Source organism: Canis aureus, chromosome 25 (assembly GCF_053574225.1).
Source record: "Canis aureus isolate CA01 chromosome 25, VMU_Caureus_v.1.0, whole genome shotgun sequence".
Lineage (NCBI taxonomy): Eukaryota > Metazoa > Chordata > Mammalia > Carnivora > Canidae > Canis > Canis aureus.
In genome coordinates, this window is record NC_135635.1 from 5,795,533 (window position 1) to 5,810,348 (window position 14,816).

Here is a 14,816-nt window from a genome sequence, read left to right on the forward strand (position 1 = left end):
AGTTCTTTCCTTCTTTCTGTTGTAATCTCGTTATTATATAGATCATCTACCAATATGCTGGTAAGGGTGGGCAGATGGGGAAAGTGCTTTATAATCTTATCAGGTCTCAGTATTTTAGTGAGCTTGTGTCCTCTCTGAACTGTGACCTTCACAAATGCTAGAGTTATTTTCCTTTTCCTACATTGGTTAGGCTCTGTTAAGTAGCTTCCATTGAATACAGGCCGTTGTTAAGGAGAACTGAATGCTCTGGGCCTATTTCTTTTTTTTTTTTTTCTAAAGATTTTATTTATTTATTCATGAGAGTCAGAGAGAGAGAGAGAGAGAGAGAGAGAGAGAGGCAGAGACAAAGGCAGAAGGAAAAGCAGGCTCCATGTAGGGAGCCTGATGTGGGACTCGATCCCAGGTCTCTGGGATCAGGCTCTGGGCTGAAGGCGGCGCTAAACCACTGAGTCACCTGGGCTGCCCTCTGGGCCTATTTCTATGTAGCCCCCTTCCTTGCCAATAATGAAATTTTTCTCCAACCTTCTTAGTAAGACCTATAGGGCTCCTGAAAGTAAAACTCATGAAACTGTGGGGGCCCCCAAGAGTTTTTTTTGTGTTTGTTTTTGGTCTCTCACTCTATGCCAAGTTCAGTCTCCAGCAATTAGTCAATGGCCCTTTTAGTATTCCTATCAGTTGCTGGTTTCAGAAGTAGTTTCTGCTTCCAATAAGCCATGAGTCTTGTTCTGTCTCTTCTGATTCTTTTTTTTAAAGATTTTATTTATGTATTCATGAGAGACAGAGAGAGAGAGAGGCAGAGACACAGGCAGAGGGAGAAGCAGTCTCCATGCAGGGAGCTGGATGTGGGACTCGATCCTGGGTCTCCAGGATCACGCCCTGAGCCGAAGGCAGATGCTCAACCACTGAGTCACCCAGGCATCCCTGCCTCTTCTGATTCTCCAGTTTTTGTGGTGGGGGTTTGCCATGTCCCCTCAAGACTCAATCTAACAAGGGTTGTTGATTTTCAGTTTATTCAGGTTTTTTTGTTGTTTTAACAGGAGCAATGACTTCCAAACTCTTTACATAACAGAAACCAGAAGTCCCTATGTATTGTATCTATATGGAGGAAATACTATGTGTTGGTATGCTCATCTCTTCCCAATTCCATGCTCAGTGATGTCATGTTGGTAGCTTGAAATTGGCCATAATGGGCAGCCCAATGGCTCAGCGGTTTAGTGCCGCCTTCAACCCAGGGCCTGATCCTGGCGTCCCTGGATCGAGTACCACATCGGGCTCCCTGCATGGTGCCTGCCTCTCCCCCTGCATGTGTCTCTATCTCTATCTGTGTCTCTCATAAATAAATAAATCTTTTTTTTTAAATTTTTATTTATTTATGATAGTCACACAGAGAGAGAGAGAGAGGCATAGACACAGGCAGAGGGAGAAGCAGGCTCCATGCACCGGGAGCCCGACGTGGGATTCGATCCCGGGTCTCCAGGATCGCGCCCTGGGCCAAAGGCAGGCGCCAAATCGCTGCGCCACCCAGGGTTCCCATAAATAAATAAATCTTAAAAAAAAAAAAAAAAAGAAAATAAATTGGCCATAATGGGAAAATTTATTCTACAGAAATTGGTAAATGTTCAAAGTTTGATTTCTTTTTGACTAGACTTAAGAAAGTGATAGAATATGTAAATAATGTAGATTAAGTTTAAAAGTGTATCATGTCTATGCCCATTACACTGTCAAGAGCACAAGGGCACCTGGGTGGCTCAGTGGTTTAGCGTCTCCCTTTGGCGCAGGTTGTGATCCTGGGGTCCTGGGATTGAGTCCCATATCAGATTCCTTGCAAGGAGCCTGCTTCTCCCTCTGACTATGTCTCTGGCTCTCTCTGTCTCTCATGAATAAATAACTAAAACCTTAAAAAGCATTCATTGTCAAAGAGCACAAAAAATCAAAAGGTTCTTCCAGTTTTCAAAAACTACTATCTAGTTCAGCAAAGATGTTGCTTAACTCACTGATAAATAGGGATGCCTGTGTGACTCAGTGGTTGAGCATCTGCCTTGGGCTCAGGGCTTGATCCTAGAGCTCTGGGATCAAGTCCTCCGACAGGCTCCCTGTGGGGAGGTGCTTCTCCCTCTGCCTGTGTCTCTGCCTCTCTGTGTCTCTCATGAATAAGTAATAAAATCCTTAAAAAAAAAAAGTCACTGATAAATAAGTGAGTTCCAACGTAAGTCTTATTGTTTCATCTTTTTTTTTTTGGAGGGGGGGAGAGACAATGGGAGAGGGAGAGACGGAATCTTAAGCAGGCTCTACTGCTTGGCTTTATCTCACGATCTTGAGGTCATGACCTGAACTGAAATCAAGAGTCAGATGCTAACCTGACTCAGCCACCCAAGTGCCCCTTATTGTTTCACTTTTATTTTACTAATGCAAATGAAAATGTCAATGACTAGTCAAAACTTTTTTCATTTGTTGGGGCTCCTGGGTGGCTGAGTCAGTTAAGCATCTGACTCTTTAATTTGATTTCGTCTCAGGTACATGATCTCAGGGTTTTGAGATCAAGCTCCATGTGGGGCTCTCCACTCAGAAGGGAGTCTGCTTGGGATTCTCTACCTCTCTCTCTCTCTCTCTCTCTGACCCTCCCTTCGCTTGTACATGCTCTCCCTCTCTCAAATAAATGTATAAGTCTTTGAAAAAAACCCTATTCTCATTTGTCAAATGCAATCACAGGTTGGTTCTTGAATCAAGAAGTTGGCAAAACTGAGTAAAAGCATTTTTTAAAAAAGATTTTATTTATTTATTCACGAGAGAGAAAGAGAGAGAGAGGCAGAGACAGGCAGAGGGAGGAGAAGCAGGCTCCATGCAGGGAGCCTGATGATGTAGGACTTGATCCTGGGACTCCAGGATCATGACCTGCCAAAGGCAGAGGCTCAACCACTGAGCCACCCAGGCGTCCTGAGTAAAAGCATTCTGTGAGAAACAACTGGTGATAAGAAATTTATAATAAAATTGTTTATTGTATTTTTTATAAATTGTGTGCTATACATCTTTTTTTTTTAAGATTTTTTATTTATTTATTCATAGAGACACAGAGAGAGAGAGAGGCAGAGACACAGGCAGAGGGAGAAGCAGGCTCCATGCAGGGAGCCCGATGTGGGACTCGATCCCAGGACTCCAGGATCATGCCCTGGGCCAAAGGCAGGCGCTAAACCGCTGAGCCACCCAGGGATCCCACATCCTTTTTAAAAAAAAAAAAAAAAAGAAAAAAAAAAAAGATTTTTATTTATTTAAGAGAGAGAGCACGAGCCTGGGGGCGGGGTGAATAGAGGGAGAAAGAGAAGGAGACTCTTTGGTGAGCTTGATCCCAGGACCCTGACATCAAGACCTGAGCAGAAGACAGATGTTTAATGGACTGGGCCATCCAGATGCCCCCATGCTATACATCCTTTATATCAGTAAGGTTTTTTTCTTTTTTAAATTTTATTTATTTGAGAGAGAGAGAGCGCGCGCGCACAAGCCGGTGGAGGGGAAGTGGGAGAAGGAGAAGCAGGCTCCCTGCTCGGCAGGGAGCCCCATGTGGGGCTTGATCTGGGATCATGACCTAAGCTAAAGGCAGCTACTTAACCAACTGAGCCACCTAGGCACCCCTACATCAATAAGTTTACGTTTAAACTTACATATGTATACACACATATGCAATTATTTTCTGGATAGCTGATTATTAATAATTTATCAGTATACCCGCACACCATGGCCAATTTCAAGCTATCAGTATCACATCAACTGAATGTGGAATTGGGAAGAGTTACAAATGGCACACCAACCTTTGTTTTAATTTGGAGGCTATATAAATGTTGGAAAGAAATGATCTTAACAGTAGTAAATGATAATGTTCGACATGACATTCATAAGCACAACACAAAATAAGATCAAACCATGAAATATGGTGTAATACTATATTCAAAACAAGATTAGTCTAGGAAAAGTAGCTTTATAGGTTTCTTTTACAGGAAACAGTGTCCAATTTAAACTTAAAAGAAGAAAAAAAAAGAAAATTCGTCTAGTTTAAGATTTTGTCAATTGTTCTTTAAGGACAATTTACCTGAAGGTTAACATTATTTTGACAACAAACATGTACTGAACACCTACTGTGTGCCAAGATGATGTCCCATCAAGATCCAGAGATGACACCTAAGATCACACAGGTAGTTAAAAGAATAGCTGGGAATTTTAGGGATATTACATTAAATGAAATAAGCCAGTCACAGAGACAAACACTGTATAATTCTACTTAAGAGATCTAAAGCAAAGTAGAACAAAGTAGAATGGGGGTTGTCAGGGCTGGGAGGAGGGGGAAATGAAGCATATTAGGCAGAAGAGTTTCAGTTTTGCAAAATGAAAAAGTTGTAGAGAGTTGTTCTATTACAATGTGAATATGGCTGACACTATGGTACTGTACGTACAAGAGTTGAGGGTTTAAAAGAAAAAAGAATAGCTGGGATTTGAATCAGGCCTGATTAAAAACTCATGTTTAGCAATGGCTATTCCTGCCTCCTTCTTTCAAGTCTTTATCTTCTCAAAGAATAATTTACAGGTCCCTGTCCTCTGTATGGCAGGATAGCAACCCACTGATTACCACCTGCATTGTCTAGCTTAACAGATCCCTGAAACTTTTTCTCGGAAAATTGTTATACTCAGCCAGGATAGCAAATGCAAAATTGGAATCCTCAATCTAAGAGTTTAAATGGAGGACCAGCTGTGCCTGGATGGGTCAGTGGGTTAAGTGTCTGCCTTCAGTTCAGGTCGTGCTCTCAGGGTCCTGGGCTTGAGTCCTGGGCTTGAGTGGGTAGGGTCCTGGGCTTGAGCCTCCAGGCAGTTCCCTGTTAAGTGGGGAAGTCTGCTTCTCCCTCTCCATCTGTCTCTCCCCCATTCGCGCATGCATACACACACTCTCTCTCAAATAAATAAAATCTTTTTTTAATAATGTAGAACCAGGGATGCCTGGGTGGCTCAGGGGTTGAGCGTCCAGGGGTTGAGCATCTGCCTTCAGCTCAGGGTGTGATCCTGGAGTCCCGGGATCTGGTCCAATGTCGGGCTCCTTGCATGGAGCCTGCTTCTCCCCCTGCCTGTGTCTCAGCCTCTCTCTCTGTGTCTCTCATGAATAAGTAAATAAAATCTTAAAGAAAAAAAGAATAATGGAGAACCAAACACAGGACAGAAATGGGCAAGAGGATTCTGGAAGAAATAATTTTGGCTGTTTAAAAGACAATATAGGGGATCCCTGGGTGGCTCAGCCGTTTAGCACCTGCCTTCCACCCAGAGTGTAATCCTGGAGACCCGGGATCGAGTCCCACGTCCATGCAGGGAGCATGGAGCCTGCCTCTCTCTCTGTATTATCGCTCATGAATAAATAAAATCTTAAAAAAAAGACAACATAATGACTACATAGTTGAAAAAATGCTTAATCTATTAAAAGAAACAAGTCTGTGATGTTAGAAGTTTGAAATTATACATTTTTAAATGTTATAACCTGAAATAAGTCATTTAAATCTTCCCAAAACTCAATTTTTCTGGAGTAAAATGTAGCTAATGCTAATTATAGGTAGTATATGGCAAAGGAGGGGCTGAAATGGGAGGAAATACTTCTGAGAGTGAATCAGAATCAAACTGAGCAGCAGCAGCATGTCTAAAATGACAAAACTCAAAATATTATAAGAGATAAAAAAATTCTAATACTCTCCCAATTTAATCAAAGTAAACGGTTTCAGAAACGCAAGAATGAAGTCTGTTAAAATGGAAAGAACAATGGAATTAGACTTGATTTAAACACCTACACTTCATAGCAGTGTAGTGTAGGGCAAACTACTTAATCTCCCCGAGCCCTAAATTTCTTCATTGTAGGGTGCATTTATGTGACATGTACTGACTGACTACCAGGGCCGGGACTGTACTAGGTAGGTGCTATGGATACAACTCACTTTTCATATAACAACAAATACTATGATGACATCTACTGAATGTCAATAGATTTCCTATGTGCCAAGTACTATTATAAAGCCTTTCAACTGGGCAGCCCGAGTGGCTCAGCGGTTTAGCGCCGCTTTCAGCCCAGGGCCTGATCCTGGAGTCCTGGGATCGAGTCCCATGTTGGGCTCCCTGCACGGGGCCTGCTTCTCCCTCTGCCTGTGTCTCTGCCTCTCTCTCTCTCTGTGTCTCTCATGAATAAATAAATAATATATTAAAAAAAATAAAGCCTTTCAACTAATTCCATCTTCATTTAATCCTTCTCAACCTAAAACGTAGGTACTGTTGTTGTCATTTACATTTATACAAGAGGTACAAAGAGGTTAAGATATCTAGGCCAGGATCAAACACGCGTTAGGCGTTCAGCGGGGATGTTTCTTGGCGGGGGACAATTCTTACGTGTGCAAGGTGGAGGTGGAAGCTTTCCACAACGAAGGGCCAGTTTTAGTTCACTCGTCCACAGAACAGGGACTGAAATAGTACTACTACCTCTCGGGGTTTGGGCCTGCTATTTATTTATTTGATTTGATTTTTATTTATTTACCTCTTGGGGTTTGGGCCTGCTATTTATTTATTTATTTATTTATTTATTTATTAGATTTTTATTTATTTACCTCTTGGGGTTTGGGCCTATTTATTTATTTATTAGATTTTTATTTATTTACTCATGAGAGACACAGAGGGAGAAGCAGGCTCCCTCCGGGGAGCCCCATGCAGGACTCGATCCCGGGACCTCGGGGTCACAACCTGAGCTAAAGGCAGATGCTCAACCCCGGAGCCACCCAGGTTCCCCGGGGTTGGGCCGCCTTTTAAATGAAAATAGTATATTTAAGAGTAAACAGTGTGTCTGGAGCATGGGAATCCGTAAATCAATACTATTAATTAAATTTGCATTCCGTTATGTGGTATCACTATGGCGAAGCACAGGCAATTCTTTTCAAAGCTCTAGATAATGCTGCAAAGCGCCTTCGCAAAGTTTACACCGCTACCAAGAACCGAAGAGCTTTCTACCTGCTTTCTATTACGATATATACGGTAGGGCCACTCTCTTTGATTACTCTGTCCAGTTTTGGACAATCTCACCTGTTCCCTCTGTCAAGCTCGCTATCCTCCCCCATTTTACGTCGCCACCTCCGTCACAAACGAAGTTCTCCGAGGAACCGCCGAGGGGCGCGTGGGCGGGCGCCTCCTCCCGCCACAACAGTTGCCTGGCCACCTCGTCCACCACGCGACGACTCAGCGCAGCTCTCGCGGGAGGAGACGCGGTTTCCAACGAGACCTTCTAACCCCACCCAACCCTCTAAGGGTCACGTGACTGGCGCCTGCGTCCTCGACTCGAGGTCTTTCCTGGTCTCCTACTGGCTGTTAACTCTGCTACAGGCCGTCGCGAGGCCCATTCCGGAAGTAGCCCCTTTATCTAGCATTCTTTTGCGGAAGCCTGTTACAACCCAGCCGGCCACCTTTCAGCGGAAGTTCGTCACGTCGCAGTTGCCCCCGCACAGCGGATGTGTGTCGCCGCTTAGGTGACGCTGGGAAGTGCTTGCAGCCTCCGCCGCTGCCTTCTGGTTGAAGCACTATGGAGGGAGAGAGGAAGAACAACAACAAACGGTGGTATTTTAGTCGAGAACAGCTGGAAAATAGCCCATCCCGTCGTTTTGGCCTGGACCCAGATAAAGAACTTTCTTATCGCCAGCAGGCGGCCAATCTGCTCCAGGACATGGGACAACGTCTTAACGTGTATCCTTGCGGCCTAGGCCTCCGGCCTTGGAGTCAGACCCGCCTTGCTCGGGCGTCCGGGCTCCAGGCTCTGTCAGAGACGGTAGAGGAAAGAGGGGGGACGGGGGCTGAATGTCTGGGTGGAGGAGCCCACGGTGGGGCGGGCTGAAAGTCAGTGTTTGCGCCCGGGAAGCGAGGCGGAGTTAATTTCCCGCTCGCTCACCAGGGCCACCAGCCTTGCTGGGAACTCGTATCCTTCGCAGCTTTGTATTTGAACCAGCCCTTCGTAGTTTCCTTTCGTTGTGTTCTGTTCTCTTAGTCTGGTGACTTAAGAGATTCTACTTTCCCGCTATGCCCTAGGGGTTTGGAGGAGGTTTCGCTGTGGATGGCCGCCTCTTGAACTTTAGTGTGTAAAGAGAGTTTGAGAAATTCAAGACCTGGAAAGTCTTCGAAAGACAGAGGGTGGCCCAGAACTAACGCCCCAGCTTTGATTCAAAATCCGTTCCTTCCGCTTAGGAACTGTTTAAGAAACCTGTCGAATTCTTGGTTTTCTCGTCTGTAAAATGGAGTCCTGCCCCCTTGCATCTAGTTTTTAATGCCTAACAAAATGTGTGGCACTCGTGTTCAAACGGTAGTTATTGTTAAAGTTTTAGAATTTCAGAGGAAGGAAGGATGTCAGTTTCTATTTGTAAGGATATAGACCCAGGGATCTAATGTTTTAAAAGACCATTTACAGAATGTGGAGTTTTTAATGTACTCAGTTCTAATGTGTATTTGTTTTTTTTTAATATTCCAAAGATCAAGTTATTAATTTATTTTTAAAGATTTTATTTATTTATTCATGAGACACACACACAGAGGCAGAGACACAGGCAGAGGGAGAAGCAGGCTCCATGCAGGGAGCCCGATGCGGGACTCGATCCCGGGTCCCCAGGATCACACCCCGGGCCGAAGGCGGCGCTAAACCGCTGAGCCACCCCGGGCTGCCCAAGATCAAGTAATTTAGTGATTTTTTTTCCCCCCTCAAGTATTTTTGTCAGAAAATATACTCATTTCCTAGCAGAGACAGCTTATGTAGTTATAAACTTCTTTGCGCTCGGGAAGTGGGGAATTATTTCTGAGTGCAGCTTCTGTTTAAGTGTGTCGCTGGCTGTAATGTTTGTTGTGTCTTAAAGTGTTTGCTCGCTTCAAAAGAAGTGTTCTCTTTATTGTGGATATCCAGTTTGTTTCCTAAGCATCCGGTTAGTACTGAGTTGAGCTTTTGTTTGAAATTGTTTCAGTATGTCTAGACCTTTTTTCTGTGTGTGTTATTAAGGTTGTTGACATCTTGGGACCACGGCCTCTTCTGATAACCCGCGTTCTCTTCGGAGGTTTTTAGAAGTAAGACATTTAAAATTTTTTCTTGTTAGTGAATGAGTATATCAAATCTTTCCGCAGTGTTCCTGTTCCCAGGGATCACCGAATGGGAAGGCTTAGTCTCCACAGACAAGTGGGACTGAAAAAGCTCATTTCTGGACCTTAGAAAGTGAGGATATAGTGGAGACATACCTAGGAGCTGGATTAGGGAGGGCATTGTAAGTCATGTGAAGAGATACCCTGAGCTAATGGATCACCACTGCAGGACTTTCAGGAGGCAAATGACAGGTTTAGGTCTACATAATTTTCTTATATTCCTTGATCCACACGTGTTAAGAAGCTTGCTTATCAATTCAGATTTACATATTGAAAACTGGTTGTGTGTAGGGCATTATATTGTGTCAATTGGTGTTTAATAATTGATGAAAGAAAACAGATTTGCTCTTTAATTTGGAAAATTAAGTATGATTTTCATTTAGAAGCACATACTGGGGCAGCCCGGGTGGCTCGGCGGTTTAGCGCCGCCTTCAGCCCAAGGCCTGATCCTGGAGACCCCGGATCGAGTCCTACGTCGGGCTGGAGTCCAACGTCGGGCTCCTTGCATGGAGCCTGCTTCTCCCTTTGCCTGTGTCTCTGCGCCTCCCCCCCCCCCGCCCGCCCCCGTCTCATGAATAAATAAATAAAATCTTAAAAAACAAAAAAAGGAAGCACATACTATGTTTGTCTTGCTTGGTCCTTTTGGGAGGATAGGGAGGTTATATATTTGGGGGTTGTACTGCTGTCTGTTTTGGAGCCTTAACTTTAGGATTTTAGCTCACAATTGACTATCAACACTGCTATAGTATACATGCATCGATTCTACATGATTCAGTCCTTTACACAGTTCCATCGAAACGTAAGTATTTTTTTTGTATGGTATAATCTTTTTGTAATCAATTGCAACAACTTGTGTGTGTGGGGGGGTGGGGTGGTGAGGGTGGAGTTGATCTTTGTTGCTGAACTGGGATTTGAAGTTTAGAATTTAGGATTGATCACTTTCATTATGTGTCACACTGGATCCAGTTTTCCTGTAAACTGTCCAGGCAGTTATTTAGTAGATTTAGTACATCCTTAGAATAGATGGCTTCTCTGATAAAGAAATAGATTGTTGAACGCTTAAACTTGGCGTTTTCGGGTTGGGAGAGGAGCATTAAAGGGGAAATATTGCTTAATTTAAGTGTAGTTTTTGAAGTGGTAAATAATAAAATAGCCAGAGGAAGACAAGTGAATGTAAGTGATTTAGATTTTCTAAAAGCCTTTGATATAATTGCAATCAATGGTTGGAGAGGGAAGGCACATTATGTGATGACTGGGAGGTGACTTTTAAGATAGGAAAAAGAAAATAATAGTAATAAAGGGATTTTTTTTTTCTGGACAGAATTGTAAATAGTGCTATTTTCAGTTTTGATACCTGAAATGGTCCTATTTAACATTATTATAAATGACTTGGAAGCAAGTGCATAGTGATATCCCAGTTGCAGGTAAGATTTATTTATTTAATAAAATGACAAGGTAATAGGACTAAGCCTGATGAATACTTCATATGGGTTTGTGAGTGAAATTCTTTTTTTTTTTTAAGAGAAAGGTTATGTTTTGAGGAAAAGTGTTTAAGACTTCCCTCTAGGATGATAGACTTTGAGCTCTTTTTTGTTTTTTTTTTTTTTGTTTTTTCTTTTCTTTTTTTTTTTTTTTTTTTTTAGACTTTGAGCTTTTTTTTAATGCCATGGAAAGAGAATCTATGAAGCTAGATATTGCTCTTGTAATGTAAGGAATTGGTGTATTTACTGTTGGGAATAACTGCATAGGAAACCATTTGCATCTGTGGATTAAGTATTCCCACTTATTACTGATTATCCAGTCAGCTTGGCTTTCTCTTACCAGTAGACCTCTTACCTCCAGCCATGTTCTACCTCTGATTGCAAGAGCAATTTTATTAAGATAGAAAAAAGCATTTAATGAGGCTATCTGATAGTTCTAGAATAGAAGGTAGTAGATAAAGAATGAAATTCGAAGAGGAAGTCCATAATCATCTTGCCAGTTCTGAATGTCTTCTACGTCTTACCTTTTATTATTGTAAAGATTTGAAATCCAGGATGTAATACATCTCAAATCAACTTGTCCACTTTATGCATGTATATAGTATATATTTCTATTTTTATCTTTTAAATTATATTTTTCCTTATTTCCTGTGTTTTAAGCTTAGCAAGGGCAGAGACTCACTTTTCTGTGTATCCTCCAAAGCACCGTCAGTAAACTTGAATGAATGAACGATCTAGTAATTATTTAATATGGAGAGATTCTAGTGGATAACATGACCTTTGCCAAAATCCAATGACTTTTTAGAGACTGTTGATCTCTCTAGAGAATCAATTTTAGGCATCTGGAATTAACAGATCAGAAGCATCACCCTTTAATATCTTAATTTTAAGAGTTAACTTATGATAAATCCAAGTTCAAATTGGAGAATATTTAATACATTGTTGTAGCATTGAGATTTATCCTGTCAAGCTCCCATGCATTTTTTCATGTTATTTTTTTCTCATTACAAGGGTAATATGTATGGCAAAAATTAATACAGAAATGTATAATGTAGAAAGTGAAAGCTGTTCTGTAATCCTACCCTTCAGAGGTAACTATTAATAAATGTTTTTTTTTTCATATAGTTCCTTGGACATTTTTGTGTGCATATACTAGTATTTATGTATTTCTAATAAAAAATTTCTTCTTACCATACTACTGTTATGTGAGTTGCCTTTATCAGTTGAATATATATTGGATATCTTGACCTTTGAACAGGGTGGGGTTAGGGGTGCCTACCTTCACATCATTGAAAAACTACATATAACTCTTGACTCCCCAGAAAGTTAACTACTAATAGCCTACTTTGACCAGAAGCCTTACCAATAATCCAACTAACACATATTTTATATATCTATCATATACCATATCCTCACAAAAAAGTATGCTGGAGAAAAAAATATTATGAAAATCATAAGGAAGTGAAAATACAATTGCAGTACTGTACTGTATTTATAGGAAAAATCTGCACATACATGGACTGACACAGTTCAAACCAGTGTTGTTAAAGGGTCAGCTGTATTTTAATTGGCCACATGATTTTTTTTTTGTGTAGTTACCATAATTTACTTCACCTATTTCTTTTAGCTACCTATTGGTGCATATTTGAGTTTTTTCTAGTTTAGTAACTATAAATAATGTTACATAAAATTGGTACATATATAATGTATGACTTACATGACCTTTCTAATATAAATTCCTGTAGGTAAAATTACTATGTCCGCAGGGCTGCATTTAAAAAATTTTGTTGTGTCAATTTGCCCTTCTGAAAGATTGTATCAGTATACATTGGTTTGTTGTGTTAATTTGCCCTACTGAAAGATTATATCAGTATACATTGTTTCATTGTGTCAGTTTGCCTTACTGAAAGATTATATCAGCATACATTGTTTCCAGCACTGTAATAAGAGAAAGTCCTCTGCATCCTCACAAATAACATACTCATTACATCAGGAAATATTAAGTTTTAACTAATTGCTGAGCACTTGGGATACAGTGGGGAGCAAGATAGAGGGTGTCCTGAATTATTTTCTTAATTTACATTTTTTCAGTTAGTGAAGTTGACCTTATACCTATTATTGGTCATTGTTCTCATGAAATTGAAGAACTGGCTTAAAAATTGACTGTTGATTCTCTTTGCCCCTCTTTTCTGATTTTCTTATGTATACGAGCTCTCATGTATTAGAGCTGTATGTCAAATGTTGTGAATACTTTTCTCATTTTGTTGTATCTCTTTGTTCATAGTGTTTTGGAGCCTAAAAAAGTTTTGCCTTTTAAAATTAAAAAAAATTATTTTTTAAAACTTAAAAGATTTTATTTATTAGAGCGAGAGAGCAAGCACGAGAGAGACAGAGAGCATGAGCAAGGGGGAAGGGTTGAAGGAGAGAGAGAAGCAGACTCCCCATTGATCAGGGAGCCCAATGTGGGACTTGACCTGAGCCGAAGACAGATGCTTAACTGACTGAGCCACTTAGGTGTCCTAAAATTTTTTTTTGTTGTTGGAGGTTTAACAGTAAAGCATAAAAATTTAAAGTGTGCAACTTGATTACTTTTTGCATTATTATTATCACATGTATATGTAACCATCACTCAGATCAAGATAAGTATATTTCCTACACCCTGGAAGATAAAGAATTTGCCTTTTGATGGAAATAAATTTTATTTCTTTCGTGGACATGATTAAAGGACTGATTTATTTTCACTTAAATTCTGGCATTGCAGTACTCTGAGAAGAAATTTAACCTCGCGAATTGAATTTCTGTATGTACTGTCAAATATTTTCAAATGAGGGAGTGTAAAATTATGGTGAGCAGCCTGGTGTGTGTATTTATGTCATATTTCATACATTATAAAATGTAGGTGTTGTATTTTAATGCCTAACAGATTTGATTGGGTGTATTATATTCTGATTATCCTTAAGGAGTCAAGCTTAGTGGTTAAGAGGATGAGCTCTGGAGTCAGACATGTCTAAGTTTGGATTTTTTTGCACTACTTACTAGTTATATGGCCTGAGTAAGTTACCATAGGCCTAGGTTTTTTCATCTCTTTGGAGTCAGTAATAATAGTGCCTATCTCACAGTGCAGTTAATAAGTTTATTTATTTATTAGAGAGGGAGTGTGAGTGGAGGGAGGGGCAGAGGGAGAGAGAATCTCAGGCAGACTCCCCATTAAGCAGCATGGAGTCCAAAACGGGGCTAGATCCCGAAATGCTGAGATCATGACCTGAGCTTAAATCAAGAGTTGGACACTTAACCAACTGACCCACCTAGGGCACCCCAGTAGTTAATAAGATTTAAATGAATTAATTTACAAAGTGCCTGTACGTAACAAGTAATAGGTAGCATTTTTATTCTTTTAAAATAATGGAGGAAATCTTATATTCTTATCTGGTATAAGAATTCCTCTTAGAAATTGCCTTTGAGGGCAGCCCCCGTGGCGCAGCGGTTTAGCGCCGCCTGCAGCCCAAGGCATGATCTGGAGACCCTGGATCGAGTCCCATGTAAGGCTCTCTGCATGGAGCCTGCTTCTCCCTCTGCCTGTGTCTCTGCCTCTCTCTCTCTCTCTCTCTCTCTCTCTCTCTGCATCTCTATGAATAAATAAATAAAATCTTAAAAAAAAGAAAGAAATTGCCTTTGATAGGAAAATGCTGTTGTAAACCGGCTTGGTAAGTGATTCCATAAGGACCAATGAGTATTTACATGGTTGACTGCAAAATTTAGACTGAAATTTATCTCTTGCAGTCTTTCATTTAATGAGTTACTAGCTTGCCTTTTCTTAGCCATTGTTTGTGTATACTGTATTTTAGTTTGTGCCTTTTGAATAAATCTTTAGCTCCTTGAAGGCAAAGTAGTAGGCTTAAAATCTTAGTGTTGTCTTTAGCTAGTTCTTTTCCTTTTCTGTTTTTTTCCAATTAATTATAAAATCCTGTTAATTTTTAGAGTGTTAACTTTTTTCTGTATGTAGTTGTCATAAAACTAAAAGAAGACAATAAAGGAGGAAATGATGATATTCCTGTTCCTAACTGCTCAGAGATAATCCTATTGACATTTTAGAATTTTTTTTTCTCCACATGCAAATACATAACACATACATTTAGTGAAGCCCTATTAATTTTCTAAAATCAT

At 40.6% G+C, this 14,816-nt stretch overlaps 1 protein-coding gene across 3 annotated transcripts in view; it reads left to right on the forward strand.

The window, feature by feature from the left end:
• The first annotated feature begins 7,191 nt into the window (after positions 1-7,191).
• Positions 7,192-14,816, forward strand: part of CCNT1 (cyclin T1) — a 32,923-nt gene continuing 25,298 nt past the window's right edge. For 2 of the 3 annotated variants that reach the window (XM_077870254.1, XM_077870255.1), the window contains exons 1-2: positions 7,193-7,740; positions 9,889-9,970. In XM_077870254.1, the coding sequence (XP_077726380.1) occupies positions 7,580-7,740; positions 9,889-9,970 (243 nt within the window). In that variant the 5' untranslated portion in view covers positions 7,193-7,579. Of the gene's footprint in view, positions 7,741-9,888; positions 9,971-14,816 lie in introns of all 3 variants that reach the window. The other variant, XM_077870256.1, reaches the window with a different exon arrangement.